The 14,879-nt window shown below is 31.2% G+C and overlaps 2 protein-coding genes across 4 annotated transcripts; both read right to left on the bottom strand.

Annotated features, from left to right (window-relative positions):
- Positions 1 to 695: 695 nt before the first annotated feature.
- LOC137825983 (vesicle-associated protein 4-2) lies at positions 696 to 4,682 on the bottom strand. 3 transcript variants are annotated; one of them, XM_068631814.1, is made up of 7 exons: positions 4,128 to 4,682; positions 3,537 to 3,607; positions 1,813 to 1,894; positions 1,597 to 1,715; positions 1,423 to 1,500; positions 1,161 to 1,280; positions 696 to 1,049 (listed from the first exon to the last, which is right to left on the bottom strand). In XM_068631814.1, exons 1-7 carry the CDS (start codon positions 4,390 to 4,392, stop codon positions 990 to 992), a joined length of 795 nt encoding a protein of 264 aa, XP_068487915.1. In that variant the 5' UTR covers positions 4,393 to 4,682; the 3' UTR covers positions 696 to 989. The 3 variants fall into 3 exon arrangements, with proteins under 3 accessions (XP_068487915.1, XP_068487923.1, XP_090153630.1); XM_068631822.1 differs by lacking the exon at positions 3,537 to 3,607; XM_090297504.1 differs by lacking the exons at positions 3,537 to 3,607; positions 4,128 to 4,682 and adding an exon at positions 2,879 to 3,003.
- A 4,768-nt stretch (positions 4,683 to 9,450) lies between these two features.
- Positions 9,451 to 10,051, bottom strand: LOC137830791 (uncharacterized). Its single transcript, XM_068638286.2, has one exon. The coding sequence runs from the start codon at positions 9,893 to 9,895 to the stop codon at positions 9,632 to 9,634; it is 264 nt and encodes an 87-aa protein (XP_068494387.1). The 5' UTR covers positions 9,896 to 10,051; the 3' UTR covers positions 9,451 to 9,631.
- Between the last annotated feature and the right edge of the window lie 4,828 nt (positions 10,052 to 14,879).

The raw sequence follows: 14,879 nt of genomic DNA, 5'->3' as shown, positions 1-14,879 counted from the left end.
TATTGGTCATATTTTTTCATCTTTAACACTAGCATGAGAAGAAAAAATAAATAAAAAAGAGCAAGTCTTCTTTTATAGTAAAAGGACATTTTATATAATTTTTATTACGAATATTTATGTTATATTATATACAAACATTTATTTTATATAAATGTTATATGCTGCCGAAAAAGAAAGCATATTTCCCCTTATTATTTGTTCCTCACGGAATGTTTGGTGACCAATGCAAATCTTCTCCACAAATTGGAGTCAAAACTGAAAGATATAATAATAACATTTATGTTTTTCTTTTACATCATCAACATTTGTGCTTAAGAAATTAATCAAATCAAATCAAATCCACGGTTTCTTCAATAGGATTTAGTGTAGCTATTAAGTAATAATGAATGTATATAGACTAACACCAATTTATTAATTTTTTAAAATGGTTTTTAGGTTTACATTAAAAAGTAAATTTAATTTTAAATTTATATATAAAAAATAATTCAAATTTATAGAAAAAGTTAGTTCAGTTTTTAGAAATATTCAGCAAAAAATTTATCCAAACCAATAAAAGAAAAATAGCTTATTAACACTCCCCCGTCCACAATTTGTATGTGTGTGGATCATGTTTGGTTAGAACAAAGGATACAGAAACATCAACATACAATTTAGAGTAAATCCATCATCCACATCGATAGTTGTTTGAAACTATGGAAGTAAAACATCATTGATGCTGAGATCAATTTATTTGTAGATATCTATCAACAAATTATAAGAGTTGATGCAGCAATACAATTAAGTATCACAATCATTGGTTCAATCGCATCTACACCACAAACATGCTACCTAAATAGAACAAAGAAATGCTGTCACAATATCTAGTAACTTTTACTAGGTCATTCACTCAACCACGTTTGACACATAAGTGACTAAGGAATTCAATTTTTGATATTACAAATTGGAGAAAATTAAGGACAGCCAAAAAAAAAACAAAGAAAAGAAATATTTTACACTGAATCTACCACTTCAACCTGCTGCTTGGCCAGGTATCTTTCTCTTCTTTCTTTCTGCACAAAAAGCAATGACAATGAATGAGATAAAATGAAATGAGAGCATGAAATTCCAACACAAATTGACAAAAAATGAGAGAGAAAAAAAACATAATTCACATGTCTGACCCATTCATCTATAACAAGTCCTTCACCAGCTACTCGAGGACCTGTCTCCTCTGGGGGCTTCTTTCTTGCTTCCAATGCAGCCTCTGCCTCAGCTAACTGCCGTTTAAGCTTATCCAAAGCCTACCATGTTTCAAAATTGGAGAAAATAATTAGTACTACAAGACTAAAAGTTCATTTCATTTCACAAACAGTATGAATATGAGCTGTTTTTCCCTTTGCCTTTAGTGATTGATTACTTATTTTTTCTAACTATTAGTCTTACAGGGCTAGGGTGCTCAGGGTCCAGAAAAATGACTCGCAAAATTTGCTCCACTGCAACATGATCCCTTTGCTCATCAAACTGCATGAAGGATTACATGATAAAACTGTGATAGGTACTTAAAAGCATTATGGATAACGCATGGAGAGTGATGCAAGAGGGACAATAATGCATTACCAGTTCTGGTACATAGTCCATTTCGCCTTTCACTTTTAAGCTCATGATTTTGAACTTAACCCTGCTTTTCTGATCAATTGGTTTCTCATTGTTCTCTGGTGGCTCCACAAACTTAAACACTGCCAAATACAGCACAAAACTGTAAGGGAATTCCCCAACTTCCAAGCATTTTTACCTACTTTTTTTGCTTAACACTAGTTTAGAAGGATAAATTACCAGTTGCAATTATACTTTCACCGGGTGCAAGTATACCACCCGGAGGGCGCATATAACAACTCTTGGGTGCAGTTGTTTGAAACTAAGACAAAAGAAAACACTATTAGTAGTAATTTAACAGAGGGTGAATAGAGCAAGCGAAGGATGATATAAACATAGTTATTTCACCAAACTCAATAAACAGCAATAGAAGTGCTTAGACTACAGAATATGCAGTGATACCAAATATGAAGACAACCATGCTCACCAAGATTTATTTACCGTGTGTTTGGATAGAAATTTTACAATTTTTAGAAAATTCAAATAGAATTTGAATTGTTTTCATTTCAAATTACTTCCTTTTCTAAATGATTTCTTTGGATAAAACAATTCAAATTTATTAACCTTTAACTTTCTTTTTTAAACCAAATTTCTACTGATATCTTCTAAGTGTTATTTTTTAACATCGTTGGTCGTTGTTTTTACTAACTTCTCGATCTATTCGGTTGAAAAATTCCCATGGTTGAGAGAATCCTAGCTAAGACTAATTGAAAGTTTCACAAGTCGACACTAGAAAAAAAATCAGATAACTACAAAAGACATCAACTAAAAAAATCTAGATGTCATCTGCCAAAAATAGTTCTAGGACATTGATGGAAAAACCCTGATTCACATTAACCTAGAAAAAACTCTTGCTAACATTGACAAACAAATGATCCCAACAATATTAACCAAAAAGATACCACTTTCAACATCGATTGAAAAACCATGGTTGATGACATTAGCCAAACAATTAATCCTATCAATGTTAATCGAGAAAACCTGACTAATATTGATCAAGAAATAATCTCGACCTGTGTTGGTCAAAGAACAGAGAAAAACAACCTAAGTAACATTAACCGAAAATCATGTTTAGCATCTGATGTTGACAAAAAAGTCCTGACTAATGTTGGTTAAGAAATAAGATTGATCTACATCTACAAAAGAATAACCCCAACAATGTTGATAGAAAAAGAAACCACATTGACTTCCGTTTGGAAGAACGCTTCGCCAATATCAATCAAAAAGGATGTCGAGCAGATGATACCTTAACATCGACCGAGCCACCCACAGTATCAACCGAGTCCACGATACTTCAGCTGAGGTGAGCCGTGGAGAGAGGACGATAAGAAGAGACAAATGTGAGAGAGGAGAGAATGTGTATGAAAATTTTCAAATTCTTTCTTTATAGCTGGATTTTGAAATTCTAATTTTGGGTAATCATATTACTCTAAAATTTCTAGAATTTTCATTTCTTTTAAATTTTCTTACCAAAACAACATATTTTGTAAAAAAATCATTTCAAAATTTCTCTAAACATGAATTATCCTCTAAAAATTCTCCATCCAAATACGCTATTAGAGTTTGAATCTGTTTTTAACTTTCAATGAAAACCCTCAATTTTGAAGAACTGTTCTAGTTTCCCTAAAGGAAAATTTCTCCAGTCTTGCCACAGTTGGAGAAGCAGTCTAGCTACTAAGACACTTTGCTGTTAGAAAGTTGAAACACAGCTAAATGTTTCCCGAGAATGTCAATACACACTCGCAATTAGTGTCGGCAACATTCCGAATTTCCAACACGACCAAACTAAGCACGATTTGTGTCCAATTTTATCTTATGCGTAACAAGACAAAACTATTTGTGAAATACCACTTTCTGAATCCAACAGCACAAAAATAAAACAACAATAGCCATATGCAGCGCACCTTGAAAGCTACATGAGACTTGCAAGTGTTTTTAATGGTGATGGCGCTCCTAACTTGCTTACCAGGTTCATCTTCAAAACAAAGTCACACATCATATCAGACAAGAGACAAAACTAACATCCAGTGCAGACTCCACCCCACATCCATTTTCTTACCTATTACAACAAAACATACACAAAAAGATAATGTTGAACTATTCACCTTGTCCTTATACTTTTATCCTCGTTTTAGTCTCTATAGGATAAAACTATTCGTTTTAGTCTCCTTATCACTTTCAGAAAGTTTTTGCAAGGGTTTTACATTGTCAGAAATTCTTCTCTGGTCATAACACTAGAGATTAAAACTTGCCAAAACTTACAGATTTATTGGAAAAGGACTAAAACTTAAATCTAAGATAATTATAAGGACTAAAACTTAAAATGAAGACAATTATAAGGACCAAATGAATAATTTAACCAAAACTAAAAAATGGGCACGTTAGTCATGAACAATCCACTCACAAGAAATCAGATGCCACACATTGAATTGGTTAATGTAAGAAACATAACTGATGCAAAAATAAAGTTAAAAGATTAATAATGAGAGGCATACAAGGAAAGTAGAGCTTGCTGGGAGGATCAAGACGTAGCCTTCTCCTTGTGGGAAGCAAAGACTTAGCCACAGAAGAAACAGTGGTGGAAGGTTGATGAGTGGATCTATCAAGAGACTGAAGAATCTGGCTCTGATGGTGAACACTGTTATGCATAGAGGAAGTTGAAGAAGAAGATGAAGAAGGATGAGTTGTTTGCCAAAATGGCATACTACAAAAGCTCCAAACTTTCCCATCAGAACCCGTTTTGTCACTCTCCACCGCCATTATTGGCCGGGAAATGGAACTTCCGGCAAGTGGGCTGCTGAATTGGTGGCAAAGTTTGAAGCTTTAGTTTTGTTTGTTTTGTGGGAGAAGATGGATTTTGGCACTAGTATTGTATCAGATCAGATACCCTTATTGGGTTGTCTTTGCTTATGAAAGCTCTCCAACGTAGTTTGCCTCAGGAAAACGAGAATAGAACGTGACCTTTCGTTGTTTGTGACTTACAACTTTTTCATGTTTTGTCCAAAATGGTGGTTCTTGGTACCTTTATGATTGAGGTAATTTGGCAACACAGGGATATTGGGAAATTTTTTATAATTATAAAAGTAACAACGATTTCTTTGGAGTTTAATTAGAATCAACTGCTTGTATAATCAATGAGGTAAAGTTTAACAGAAAAGTTAGTTTCCATAACTAACCAATTAAAGTCTGGTTTTTTTTATAGAGTGGTCATGTTTAATATTCAATAACAACAAACTTTTTCTTACAAGTTTTTAAATACAAAAATAAGATTTTTTTCATAAATCAAAAATTATTTTTTATACAAGTTAATATATAGAAATTCTCTTAAATATTTTATATAAATTTTATTTTTTTTAAATATATAAGTTAATTTTAGTTTACTTTTTTTAATTTTTTAGAATCTTTATGAATTTTTTCCATCTAATGTATATATAAATTAGAATAACGAGAGTACTTTTAATTATTTTTTTAAAAGAATTTTTACAATTTTTTATATGATTTTTTTTAAAATTTGTGGTCACTTAAATTATTTTTAAATAAATTCTAATATTTTTAGAATATCAGTAATTGAAAATAATCTTACATAATAATGTATATTATTATATGTTCAAAAGCAATTATTTGTCACAACTTTTAACGATGATATAGTTTATATATATTAAAAAAAAATTCAGATATTAATGATATAAAATAAGTATTTATCATGTATGTCACAAAATAAATATTGCATACATAGATTACAAATATTTATCATGTACGCAAGGAACAAAGATGATGTCATTCAATTACGCATTATTGAGTATGTAATTATATAAAAGTCATACTTGAAAGAATTTCATAAAAATAATAATTCAATATTTAAATTATATATTTTATCTTTTAAAAACAAATAACTTATATATATATAATAATAATAATAAATAACTTCTATATGTATTCATATAATCACATGATATATATATTAAATACAACGACTATTTAAAAACTTATTATTGCAACAAAAAAAATTTAATTAAATTAAAATTGAAATATATTATTATTGAATTTTCATTTTTATCAGAAACATATTTTTTTAAAATATTTGACAATTTATATTTTTAATATTGACATGTATTGTATTAAAAAATGTAGAATATAAGAGTGTTTGGTAGATATAATAATTAGTGTGTAAAGGGAAATAAAGCATGGGAATATGGAATTTAGTAAATGCCATCTAATCTCCTATATCTGAATATCCGAATTTTGGGTATAGCATATCATCTCACTTTCCATGATTTGGCTAAACTCTTTACAAAAGAAAATGTTTTCATATTTCCCATTTCATTTTCATTCTTATACACTTCTTTAAGAACTCGGATTTGAGTGATGTGAGTTTTCTGTATTTTATATATGCCTTTGAGGTCCAACTGTGTGTGGGTTCCTGGCCTTTACAGTTGGTTTCATTCTGCTCTCTATGCAATCATTTGCACCTTCTTTTTCAGATTTCACACAAGATTTCCCATCCCACCTTTTATTTTCTCAACTTTTTAATTACTAAATTTTCCAAAAAAAATTATTATAAAATTAATTAATATTAAGACTTTAACTATAATTCAATCTTATAAAACTATGAATATCTTATCTCAACTATTCTTAATGTCAATTTGAAAAAAAATAAGTAGGTATAATAACCTTCTTTTATGGAACGGTTCGTTGATTACATAAAATGGTACCTTAAATTGTGATTATGAAACTGAGTGAGAAAATATTTAAGAAAAGAATTATTACTTGAGAATCTTTGTTTTGCTATTTTATTCTGCATTACTCAAATTGATCTGTAACTGTCCACAAAATGATTCAACTATTGCACCAACAAAGTTGCATCCATTTTGTTGTTTGTAAGATGGAAAAGGTTGGTAGTTTTATGGTTTGGAGGCTTTTAGCTAAAAGCAATTTAGATAAGAACAAAACCAAAATGAGTGTCGATAATGGAGTTGGCTTGAAATGTAAACCACAAAAGGTGAAGAAATATGGGGAAAATAGAAAAAGCATTGGATATATGCTTTTGCCAAATTCACATCTCATTCTTCTTCTTTTCTTATCCCTGGATTTGATCGAATCACACTGTGGTTGAAAAGAATAGTTGGATAGAGGAAGGGATTAGAAAGTATTTGAAAATGGCATGATAAGCTATGATGTTAGAGCATTACAAGTTGGTGGTGTCATTAAGAATGACAACACGAAAAAACAAACTGGTCCTCCCATGTGGCCCTCTTGCACAAGGGCATCTTTATCTCTTTTCTTCTGCATATAAAATTCATTATGAACTGCTAATTATTTCAACCTCTGCCAATTATCTGCCAGGGAATAATCCAACAGTTCTTGCAATCAAAAGTTACTTTTTCTCTCCTAGATATCACTATGTTGGGAACATTTTTACCCAAGAAACTATTATATTTTAACTTTGTGCGATTTTTTTATTTTTCTTTTTAAATTTGAAAACTTGTAAAACAAATTGGACAGTACAACTTGATGAGTGCTTGACTTCTGAGGAGTTCATAAACATGGCACCTATATAATTACAATTAAAATTTGAAGCTGAATTTTTTTTTTTCAATTTCTATTTCTCAGTTACTAGATTGATGATATTAAACAGTGACACTGTGTGACATAATGAAGCAGATGCTTCAAAGCTTGGACCCTACCATCTCAGGGAATCTTTTTGCAAGGGCCACATCTGATACTGGGCTTGGCTAATTGCCAATCTACTATGACTCTGCTTCATGTTTCCAAAGGAAGTTTTGTTTTTTTGTTAAGAAAAATTAGGTAAGAGGAAGGTACTATCCTTACAAGGTTAGGAAAAAACAATCTTTAACCACTTTGAATTTGCATATTAAAAAAACTAAGAATCAAACCCTGTTCATAATTATTAGGAGCCAAAAAAATTGCATATATATGCTATAAATGTGAGGATGTAATGTTGTTATGTTTGTTTTACTGATATCTAATATACTAGTAAGAATTGGATTGTTATTCTTAGAAGGTATTCTGTTTATGTTTTTTATTTTATTATAAGGTGAGATCTGTTAATGTGTAATGTGATCAAAACAATTGCCAAATTTGAGCTATCTGTTCTAACCAAAAAGCAGTGGTAGTTTTGTTTTAGATGTGAACAACCATGAGATAAATGAGAATGAGAAATTGTCAAATAGTAGATGGATAACAGATACAGGTGACTCTACCATATGATAGGCAATTTGAAGAATCTTTGTCAACAAAGAACAATACGTGATGTGAGATCTCGAGATGAAAAATGAGTAATGACAACCCAAGAAAAGAACAATGATTCTTGATGGGTAAAATAACCTTTTTGTACCAAAATTAAATTGCAACATGACTTTTGTATCACAAATTTATCACAAATGATAGATGAAACAAATTTTGTTCAATTTAATGATAAATTATGTGTAATACAAGACCACACATCAAGGATGTTAATTGAAGTGGATGAGTAGACATATATAACTAATGTGACTGAGATTGGGCAAATTGTCCACTTACTGAAAGATCTCTTTTCAGATTGGTTCATATTTCTTAGTAATTTACCTATTTCATGGAAGACTAAAAAGCAATACACAATCTCTTGATCATATACTGAAGAAGCAGAACATCACTCCATGGCTAACACCATATTTATCCAAACTTATTGTTTCACTGTCAACCAGTACAATTATATTGTGATAGCCAAATAACTATTTTCCACCTTTTCATGAACAAATGATGCATATTGAGGTTGATTGTATCTTTATTTGAGATAAAGCTCTTGTAAAACTTGTTCCTCTACTTGAATATAGAGGATATAATTAATTCCAATCTGTTTACTACTAAAGCTAAATCACATACTCGCATACATAATTAATTATAATACAGTTACCATTCTTCTAAATGACTGACCAATTGACAACAAAGAGGTTCCAATTCTAACTACATATCTTCTACCTAAATAAGAATTGTGTGAATCATTGTTCCTAGCCTTTGAGATAAAGCTCTTGTAAAACTTGTTCCTCTACTTGAATATAGAGGATATAATTAATTCCAATCTGTTTACTACTAAAGCTAAATCACATACTCGCATACATAATTAATTATAATACAGTTACCATTCTTCTAAATGACTGACCAATTGACAACAAAGAGGTTCCAATTCTAACTACATATCTTCTACCTAAATAAGAATTGTGTGAATCATTGTTCCTAGCCTTTCTGAAAGTTAGAATGGAAATGCACAACAAGCTTTGGATCAATGACATGATAGTCACCTTTAACAAATGAGTTGCGGATATTCCAATATCATCAGGGACCTATAATAGCTCAAACACGTGAACATTATTGTTCTCAGATAACATCAACTCAGATATTGAAGTGCATGAAGAGACTCAGTAGTCTTTAGTTAGCTTTTAAGCAATGCAATACCTTCAATCTCTCATGAAAAGGGATTCTCTATAGTCATACCCTTCAGTGATGATCTAATTGACCTTCCTCTAACTTAGTACGAGTCCTTATTGTTTAATAGAGAGTTTGGAAGCTCATCGAGGATGGAAAAATCATGATTGAGGATAACTTCTAAAAATCAGGTTCATATGTGAACAATCACACCTAAACTGAAATCAAAACACGCATAAGTTGACTAAAAACAAAGGAAATTAGGTGCTGCATCCATCTCCTCATTTCGTTTTCTTTTCAAGTCACAGAAGCTTGTGCAAACAAAATTATTTGCTACCCTTTTAGAAGATTAGGCATAAGGAAGTGGAAATAAAAGCACACTAAGGAACACAGATAAAATTTGGTAATTGTCAACACTGTGATTAATCAAAGTCTACAAAATGATTGTCACAACAAACAAGTAATGTCTCAGTACTACTATACACTATGATCACAGAAATCTCACCCCTCATCTTCCATTAGACTAAGCTTGATTCCTTGAATTGAAAGAAAAAAAGTCTTTCTTATTGGTCTTATGCTAATTGGGCCCCCAGCAGCTTAAGTACATCACTTTCCTCAATGACTCTTCTGATTGTTTTGTGTTCTCTTTCAGTCTTGTGGAGACCATAGTAGAAGAAGTGGAAGAAAGCTTCTTAGACTGAGAGAAGGAACCAGAATGGGTTTTGAGATGCTGTTGAGCTGATCTTAAAGCATGGTTCCACCTACAGATACCCTGGTCTTTCAAGGCCTCCACAACTCCAACACTAGCTGCCACACTCCATGCTCTAATTGTTGAACTCATCTTGTGATGATCTTGTAATTCTTCTTAGACTATGGTTGGATTTTAGTTGAATGAATGAGGATATCAAACGAAGTTGATCTTTATATACAAGGAAACAAGTACATGGGAATACCAAAGTTGCAAACAAGAGGAAATGGCCATAGTTTTTGGAAAACCAGGGGAAGTAAACTCGTGGTTTTGGCAACACAGTGGGCGGCTATAATTCATGCATCCTGGATTATAGAGACACGTATGTATTTGCTAATGAAGTTTTGACACGTTGATGAAAAACCAAAGATAAATTCCATCATGTTAACTTTTGTTTTTAAATATTAATTTGCTGTGGTAATTCTATTTTATTTTCATAATAGATAAATCATGCTCTAGTTCACTAGATATAAGAATATAAGTTGTGTTTCAGCTACATAATTTTTAGATTAGAAAAAATTTCAGCGTATGGACATGGTTTGCAAAGAAATCTACTTAAGTCAATTTTAATTAGGAGTGAATTCTTCCGAGCAGACTTATATAATTGAAGTCTTGTAATGGATGATAACTTATTAAAATTACACTTAGTGTAATATTGTACAATATTTTAGTTTTGTTGATTTTTATAAAAAAAGTATTTTTTAAATGGAATAATTAATTGAATTGTTAAAAATTTAATAAATTTAAAAAAAAATTGGTTGATTTATTTAAGAACGATTTAATTGTTTTTAATTAAAAAATTAATTTAAAAATAGTGTTATAATTTACTGTTTTAAAATTTATGTTTTATGGTTTAGAGTGAAGGGTTAGGATTACATTGTCCTTTAGGTTTTTTTAATTTTAAGATTTATGTTTACTGTTTATAGTTGAGTTTTAGGTTTTATTATTTAGGTTTATAGTTTAGTTTTTAACATTATGTATTTATTTTTCAATAAAAAACAACTCAATCTTTCTTATATTATTCTATTATATTAATATTTTACTAATTCAATAATTATTTCATTATTTAAAATTAAAAAAAAAAACAAGTTTTGTCCTATACTAAAAATTTGAAAAAAAAAATGAGATCGTACATGCTAATCACGACTCAACTTTGTTGAATTCATCACACTCTCTTTGGAGGAATTGACTCTAATTAAAATCGGCTACTGTTAATGATATCTTTACAAACCATATTCATGTCAAAGTCATATATGTTGAGTACATGACTTCTTTGTGAATTTTTTTTCTGGACCAGAAATCGTGTAGTTTGAGCACGACTAGTCTTATTTGAGCTCATACAACTGGAGCACAATTTAGTTATTATGGAAATGAAATTCTTTTTTGTCCATTTCAGGAATTACCTAAGTAGATTTCACAATTTTCGTATATAAAAAAACTTTTTCTCCCTAATAGTTCAAGTTTTGTTCACCATTTTAAATCTTCCCATTTATTTGTTATGCTACCAGATTTCAAGTTATAAGATTCAAAAAAACCTTTCACTTTCAATACCCAAATCATAAAACTTATGGTATAATAAAATTTTATCGGCAGGAAAGTGTAAACTCTAGAAAGAATAATGGGATCAAAATTATACCATATCCTATTTTGTACTCACTACATTAACATTGAGTTGAAGTAGAAGTTGAAAATTATATTTTAAATAAAACCAAACGTGTTGTGTTCCTTAAAAAAAATACTAACATTCTCTCATTTTTTATTTAATTTTCAATTATCAATTATAAGAAAAGACTAAATATATGATTCGTCCTTAAATAGTAAAAATAATTTTAATGTATTAGAATATGTCAATGATAATGTTAATTTTCACCTTATTTTAATTATTTTTTGTATTAACATAATGAACTATTGTTTGACTTTTAACTTACTTAGTTTCCTTTTCTTTATTTCTTTGTTTTCTTTTCTTTATTTCTTTTTGTAATAAGTAATTGAATTTTGATTACTATCATTTAATTATACCTCTAATTCCCATTATTTCTTATCTAACTATATGAATGAGGAAATGAAAGGTCAAAGGTTTAATTTTCAAAAAATCACATGTGTTGAATGTCACATTAATATTTGAGTTTAACGGTATGAATTTTGAGAGAAAAATTGGTTTCAAGGTTAGGGACCACATGATTTGCGTTGAGCGCCAATTGGGTATAAAGCTATTTATGGTTATTTCATTTAGTGTGGATTGAGTTGCGCTAAGCGTCAATTGGACCGAGAGCTACTCTTGGTTGTTGCACCCAAGATTCAATGTCCTACGCTAGGCATTGCTTTTGTTGATATGGAAGCCTAAGCTTATTTCTTCCTTCTCCTTCGAGTGTAGACGGAGTTTTTGGTTTTGGAAGAGAAAAATGCGTGTTTTGGAGATAGAGAGCTTTGCTATGGTTTGGGGGTCTTCCTTTCTTCTCTTTCATTTTCCATCATCTTTCATTATTCATCTTTTCTTTTTGGGCTATTCATTACAATGAAGAGCTAAACCCATTTTGTTTGAGTTAGATGTAACCAACTAAACTCTCATGTAATAGGTATTATTCATACTGATATATGTCTTTTCATTCAATGTTAGTATTTTGTTTTTGTTCCTGCTAGGGAGATGGGACCTAGAGAACTATTGAAGTCTTCGTATTTTTCCTTCAATCGGGCAGGTTGTTGGGTGATGAACTGGGGTTCTTCTCGTCTTTGTGTTTCTCCTTCGGCTCTCGGTCTCGGGTGAACACCGGATGAGAGGGTACCTGCGGAAGGCACTCCGATGCCCAAGTCAGTAAAGCGGGTGATAAATACTCAGGTAGGTGTACAGTAATAAATGACGTACCTTTCTCCTTGGGATGTGTGCTATTTGTATTATTTTAATGGGCTTACCTTATTGGGCCTTATTAGCGGAGTGGATCTCGCTTAGGGTTGCATTACCTAATCCTTAATGACGGATTAGCTTCATTGACCTTGGTTTGAGCGTTAACGGTAGTATGGGTCGGCCCAACCGTGGCGATTCCCATCGTCTCGGCCAAGCTTCCATGGTCTCGACCAAGTTTCCCTGGTCTCGGTCAGGTAGACCAGGTCTCGGGCAGCCAGGTGGGTCTCGGTTAGGGAGACCAAGAGTCGGTCTCGCCCATACCGGTACAGTTTCTATGCTTAATGCTTAATGTTTATTGTTTATTGTGCTTTGATCATCCATAGCTTGATATTTGATTCATTAGGTATTGGAAAATATCTTTTGTAATCTAAAACTAAATCAAAATACCTAATGATGTTTGAATCTAAGAATGGAACTTGACTCATTAGTTGTCTTAAATCCTTGTTGTGAACGCAAGTTTGCTTATTCAGTGCTCAAGGAATTGACTCTTAATAAGAAAACTTAGGCTCATTCTACTAAGGAAGTAGGGTTTGCCTATACTTGTGGGTTGACTTTAGCATTAAATTGGAAAGAAGTTAAGTGATTAGATGCATGAGAGTGAAGTTTGGTGAAATCTAACCCTAACAATAATATATCATATCATTTCTAATCTATTTCGCATTCTAAGTGTTTGCTAAAATCCCAAAAAGAGTTTTGATTATTGTTGCATAATTTTATTTTCTTGAATACCTTAGTGGAAATATTCTTTTGTTTAAATTAATTATCAATTGCAATTATTACCCTATAACCCAAGTCCTTTGGGAGAATGATAATTACTTATTACTTGCTACTATATGATTGGCACACTTGCCACTGAACAAATTAGGCTAACACATTTTTGGTGTCGTTTTTTAGGACCTGTGTTCCAATACAAGGCAATTGTGCATTTATAACTCTTTTAGACTATTATTTTTTTCTTACTTTTTATTTTTTTATCGCATACAATTTATTTGAACTAACTTGTTGTTCTAGTATTTTGGGTGTTCTTATGCAAGGTACCATCCAAACAGGGAAGACCATTTCTTTGAATCCCTTACTTGTCGATCTAGAAATTGAAAAGACTGCAAGAAGAAAAAATAGTGACACAAAAGGAGACAAATTACTAGTTCAACAAGTTGTCCTTCAATCATCTTCTTCTTCTACCATTGCCATTTAGAATCTTGATTTGTCCTTAGAAGAAGAAATGGCCAAAGAGGATCCAAACTGTAGAAGAACCATAGGGAATCCATCTTGTATACAATTCCTAGAATTTTTTTCTAGCATTGTGAGCCTACTATGAATGAAAAATTGTTGAAATGAAGCTTACTATAATGTAACCATGAATGGAGCATTACCATCTAAACTACCCCAAATTTACAAGAAGATGATCGAAAAGAAACAATATTCAAGGCTAGGTCATGCATCTCAGGCTAGGTCACAAGGCTCCACCATTTATCAGAAGATCATCAAGAGAAGAACACCAGAGCATAGACTAGACTACCAAATATTTTTTTTCTCTTAATCTTTTTAAAAAGGAGGTGTTAAATAGCATAAATTAGGCTTGTTCATGGCCCATAGGAAGGTGAAACCCTAGCTTCTATAACGCATCACATGTGTATCGAGTCAAAAATAATAATTTGTCCCTAAGGAAGGATATCAAACCCACAAGGAACAATTATTTAAAATCTTAATAGTAGCATTCACTAAGTACAAGAATATGTACAATAATTTGATTTCAAAGATACTGACATAAGTTTGTATGATAATTAAATGAAAACAAAATAAATAAGTAAAAGAATTCAGTTGAGAAAATTGGGAATAAAGTTAATTTTTCTTACTTGTCTATAGTTTCAATGAATAAAAACATATAATATTTCATCTTGATTGACATTGATGCAGATATAAAAATCATTCATATCAATTCCTTGAATACAAAATTATTAAAATTGTCTTATAAATATTGATTCATTGCATACTTATAAAAGCTTTTTATCATAAAGTTTGTTGGAAGTTTGTTATTCTTGAGGTTATTTCCATTCTCTCATAATAGAAAGGCTAAGGCTTGGCTTCAATCTCAGCCTAACCAAAGTCTGACTAGTTGGAGGGATGTGGAAACTAAATTCTTGTAACGTTTCTTTTCACCATCCAAGAATATTA

This window comes from Phaseolus vulgaris, chromosome 11, assembly GCF_051622355.1.
Source record: "Phaseolus vulgaris cultivar YP4 chromosome 11, ASM5162235v1, whole genome shotgun sequence".
Taxonomy (NCBI): Eukaryota; Viridiplantae; Streptophyta; class Magnoliopsida; order Fabales; family Fabaceae; genus Phaseolus; species Phaseolus vulgaris.
The sequence above is the reverse complement of the archived record's forward strand: the minus strand, read 5'-3'. Positions and strand labels throughout refer to the sequence as shown.

What these genes read in the sequence shown, in the direction of transcription:
- LOC137825983 (XM_068631814.1), bottom strand. Translation starts at nt 4,392, where the DNA reads ATGGCGGTGGAGAGTGACAAAACGGGTTCTGATGGGAAAGTTTGGAGC. An exon ending in CAGCAAGCTCTACTTTCCTT is followed by an intron (nt 3,608 to 4,127) that starts GTATGCCTCTCA and finishes TTTGTTTTGAAG; the next exon opens with ATGAACCTGGTAAGCAAGTT. An exon ending in AGTCTCATGTAGCTTTCAAG is followed by an intron (nt 1,895 to 3,536) that starts GTGCGCTGCATA and finishes CTTTTGTCTTAG; the next exon opens with TTTCAAACAACTGCACCCAA.
- LOC137830791 (XM_068638286.2), bottom strand. Translation starts at nt 9,895, where the DNA reads ATGAGTTCAACAATTAGAGCATGGAGTGTGGCAGCTAGTGTTGGAGTT.